The sequence below is a fragment of the Pteropus alecto genome, unplaced genomic scaffold (assembly GCF_000325575.1).
Source record: "Pteropus alecto unplaced genomic scaffold, ASM32557v1 scaffold86, whole genome shotgun sequence".
NCBI lineage: Eukaryota > Metazoa > Chordata > Mammalia > Chiroptera > Pteropodidae > Pteropus > Pteropus alecto.
The window spans coordinates 25,675,292-25,679,206 of record NW_006442109.1 but is presented as its reverse complement, the minus strand read 5'-3'; the positions used below and the strand labels follow the sequence as shown (position 1 = coordinate 25,679,206).

Genomic DNA, 3,915 nt, shown 5'->3' with positions numbered 1-3,915 from the left:
GGCAGCGCATGCACTCCCTAGTGACCAGGTAAAGCTGAAGGGACTCCGATTTCGGTACCAGAGATAATCTTAAACCGCCCAAATTAACGCGACACTCCGTTTAACAAAGATAACCCTCGCGAGATAAGACTGTAAAGGGCGAGAGAAACTCACTTTCTCGCGAGAAGAGGGGGCGTCGGCGGAAATTAGGAAATGACCCCCTAAGCGACCCGGTCCCGGCCAGTGGGCGGGGCCAGGGTTAAATCCGCCTTCTTCCGGCTCTTTTCCCCGCCCTCTAACCCTGAGGTTTAGGGCCCGAGGTGCGAGAATCTCGGTTTTGCTTGTTCCTGTCGGCTGGTGCAGGGTTGCGTTCAAAGCCTCTGGAACGCTTTTTGGCCGGATTTGAGGAGAGGGGGCGGGGAGGGGCCTGCGGCTTGCAACCCCGCCCCCTTCTCCCGCTTGCCGGCGGGCTGACTGGCCCGCCTACTCCCTCGGCTGGCCCTGGGGCCGCGTCCCCCAGGCAACTCAGCAGTGGAGGCCTGAGATTCTGCCCGCAGGTGTCCGCGGCGAGGCCCGGGGGCATAGCCTGGTTCGGCCCCATGGTGGGTTTCGGGGCCAACCGGCGGGCTGGCCGCCTGCCCTCTTTCGTGCTGGTGGTGCTGCTGGTTGTGATTGCGATCCTCGCTTTCAACTACTGGAGTATCTCCTCCCGCCACGTCCTGCTTCAGGAGGAGGTAGCGGAGCTGCAGGGCCAGGTCCAGCGCACCGAGGTGGCCCGCGGGCGCTTGGAGAAGCGCAATTCAGACCTCCTGCTCTTGGTGGACTCTCACAAGAAGCAGATCGACCAAAAGGAGGCCGACTACGGCCGCCTCAGCAGCCGACTACAGGCCAGAGAGGGCCTGGGGAAGAGATGCGAGGATGACAAGGTGAGTCCTCTTCCATCAACCCCCATAGTTTCAGCTCTGGGGTGGAGGTGTTAGCCCTCCAACGGCTACCTTATTATGCCTTCCAGGATTGTAACCCTGGAGCCTCCCCTTTACTGCCAACAACCCTGCTTCTGTCGGACTTTTCCCGGTTTATCCCAGCTATAATCTCCAGTTCCTGCCAGACGAAACTGGCTGTTAAGTTCTGGTTCTCAAGAGTGGCCTATATGTGGATTCCGCCTTTTCTGCAAGCTCAGCTGCTGAGCTGGCAGTAGTAATCATACGGCCTGTGTGGCGGCCTTACGTTCACAGATACACAAATCTGGAGACTGCCAGATTTGATGTGGGTATTGTTGCCTTAGCCTTATTCCATGCACAGTGATCAATATTAATTTATTTAAAGAGTGGGGTCTCCTCTAACCCCTCCATTTATGGTGGTCACCATATACTTTTTAAGCAGTATGACTTTTCATAAATTTCTATAGGACGATGTATTAAGTGGTTAAAGAATCAGATATTACTGCCCTTTTGTGATCAAAACGTTATGATAGATGTTCTCTGGAGCCATATATACACCACACTTGTGACTTGGATAGTTAATCCAAAATTATGTACTCAGTATGAATTGTTAATGAAATTATCAAAAAAGTAGAATCTAAATGTTCTATGCCAACAGAATCTCATGTCAATGTCCTCGTTCTTGAAAGGAAATAAAAATGAAATTTTATGTGCTTAAGTAGCTACTGTGGTTGGTGTTTTATGCGGATGGAAAGCCATACAAAATTTAAATTTAAAAAGTTTAAAGCTGGATTATAACTAGACGTGCTACTAAATAGTCTTTGTTCTCACCAGCATATGGAGAACGATATTAACTTATCCCTTCTGCAACTTCTGTTGGTATAGCAGGGTTGTGAAAATTTCTGGGTGGGATAAATAGATGCCTTTCTTTATGTATCCTTCTTTGGTAATCTTTACATTGTTTTTAGTGTGTACATATTATAATTAAAACTTTTTATTTTGTATCTCAAAATCACTTTGAGTAAATCATTGTAAATTAAATTCTCCATGAGCTCCCAACTTCCTTAGTCACCAGCCCCTCAGGTAAGTGTTTTTCTATAATCTTCTCTTCACCACAATATAGACATCCTCTGAAGGGAGCAAGAGATCAGCAAATTAACATACATATTACATGCTGAACTCTAAAGACAAAAATTCTCTTGGGCAGAGTAGGCAGAAATCCATGAAATGTTGGAGTATTTAGATGAGGCCTTCAGATTTGGAATGGTTAGGGATTATAAGTCAAGTTCTTCCTTCCAATCTGAAAGGAAAGATAAGTCTTTTCTAATAATTTATATTCTGGATTCCATTTTTTCCATCTTCTGGACTGTAATTATCAGTTTCTTTCAGTAGGTTTTCACTTTTACCTTCAAACAGATATAGGTATCTTCTGTTCTAAGTTTTTTTTTTTATTCCTCTCTATACTCTCTTCTTGCAGGCAACCAATGTCTTTACTTTCATTGCTAAACTCCATTATTGGTGGTCTATAAATGGTTCATCTACTTCTTTTTTTTCCATCTCCATTCTAATCTTTTTTTTATTCTGTGTCCAGCCTTCTTTCTTTTCTGAAGCTATTCTCTTGAAGGTCACAAGTGACAGCCTTCTTAGTCAAACCCAAAAAACATTTTTATTTACAATCTATTTAATCTCTGAGTAATTTAGTCCTGCTGATTGTCTCTAAGTTTTTGGAAACTATCTCCTTTCTTGCTTCTGTAATATTGAACTGTCCATATTTGCTTCCTACCTTCTTCAGTATATTCTTTGCTGGATTTTTTTTTTTTCCTCCTACCACCTAATAATGGACTCTATTCTTGGGACTTTGTTTTCTCTTTAGAGCAGTATTTCTCAAAGTGATAGTAAACAGAATACTATCCTAGGAATTGTTCATAGATGGTCAGGAGGAAAAAATGAAAACCTTTTGAGGAGGCAAATGTTAACTATTAAGAGTAGTACATTCTCCTGTTGGAGATCATAGTTGTTACATGCCGTTTAGTCAGCCCTGATTTCTGGCACCCTTGTGAGTGAGTGATATCCACAATGTCCTGTCTTCAGTAGCCTTGCTCAGCTTCTATAGACTAATGCCTATGGCTTCTTTTATGGAGTGAATTCATCTCATATATGATCTTCCTCTTTTCTTGCTGCCTTCTATTTTTCCCAGCATTATTGTCTTTTCCAAGGAACCTTGCCTTCTCATGATGTGCCTGAAGTAGGACAGCTTCAGTTTTGTCATTTTTGCCACCAGTGATGTTTCGGGCTTAATTTGCTCTAGGACCTACTTGTTCGTCTTTCCAGCAGTCCGGGGTATCCATAAAACTCTTTTCCAACATCATATTTCAAATGAATCAGTATTTTTCCTATCAGCTTTCTTTGCTGTCCAACTTTCGTGTCCATATGTGGTAATTAGGAATACTGGGGTGTAGATGATCTTAGCCTTGGTCTCTAATGACACAGCTTTGATCTTTTTGATCTTTCCTTACTCTTCCATTGCTGCCTCTCAAAGTCTCAGCCTTCTCTTGATTTTCTTGGCTACAGTCTCCATTTGAATTGATGACTGAACCAAGATAAGCAAAATCTTTAACAATTTCAATGTTTTCATTATCTGTGATAAAGTTGTGTATTTCTTTTGTAGTCATGATTTTTGTCTTCTTGATGTTCAAATACAGTCCTGCTTTGGCACTTTCTTCTTTCACTTTCATCAGAAGTCATTGTAAAGTCTGTAAGAACTCTGTTAGTAAAGAAACCTATTTAATTTTGTTTGAACTAGCCTCACTCAGTTCATTTGATTTCTGTTTTCACAGCCTACTTGTTATAGTACAGAAGAATATGGCAAAGCACACTAGTTAGGAAATGTCCTAGGTATCTTAACTACTTTTCTTTGGCTAATCTGTGCAGCTTGCTCACAAATCTGTAACTCTTACTTGTATGTCAATTCTATATTTTGAGCTGTCTACAGCAT

At 42.7% G+C, this 3,915-nt stretch overlaps 1 protein-coding gene across 2 annotated transcripts in view; it reads left to right on the top strand.

The window, feature by feature from the left end:
* The first annotated feature begins 282 nt into the window (after positions 1 to 282).
* Positions 283 to 3,915, top strand: part of CASC4 (cancer susceptibility 4) — an 83,656-nt gene continuing 80,023 nt past the window's right edge. The window contains exon 1 of one of the 2 annotated variants that reach the window (XM_006920422.3): positions 283 to 905. In XM_006920422.3, the coding sequence (XP_006920484.1) occupies positions 579 to 905 (327 nt within the window). In that variant the 5' untranslated portion in view covers positions 283 to 578. The remainder of the gene's footprint in view (positions 906 to 3,915) is intronic. The other variant, XM_006920423.3, reaches the window with a different exon arrangement.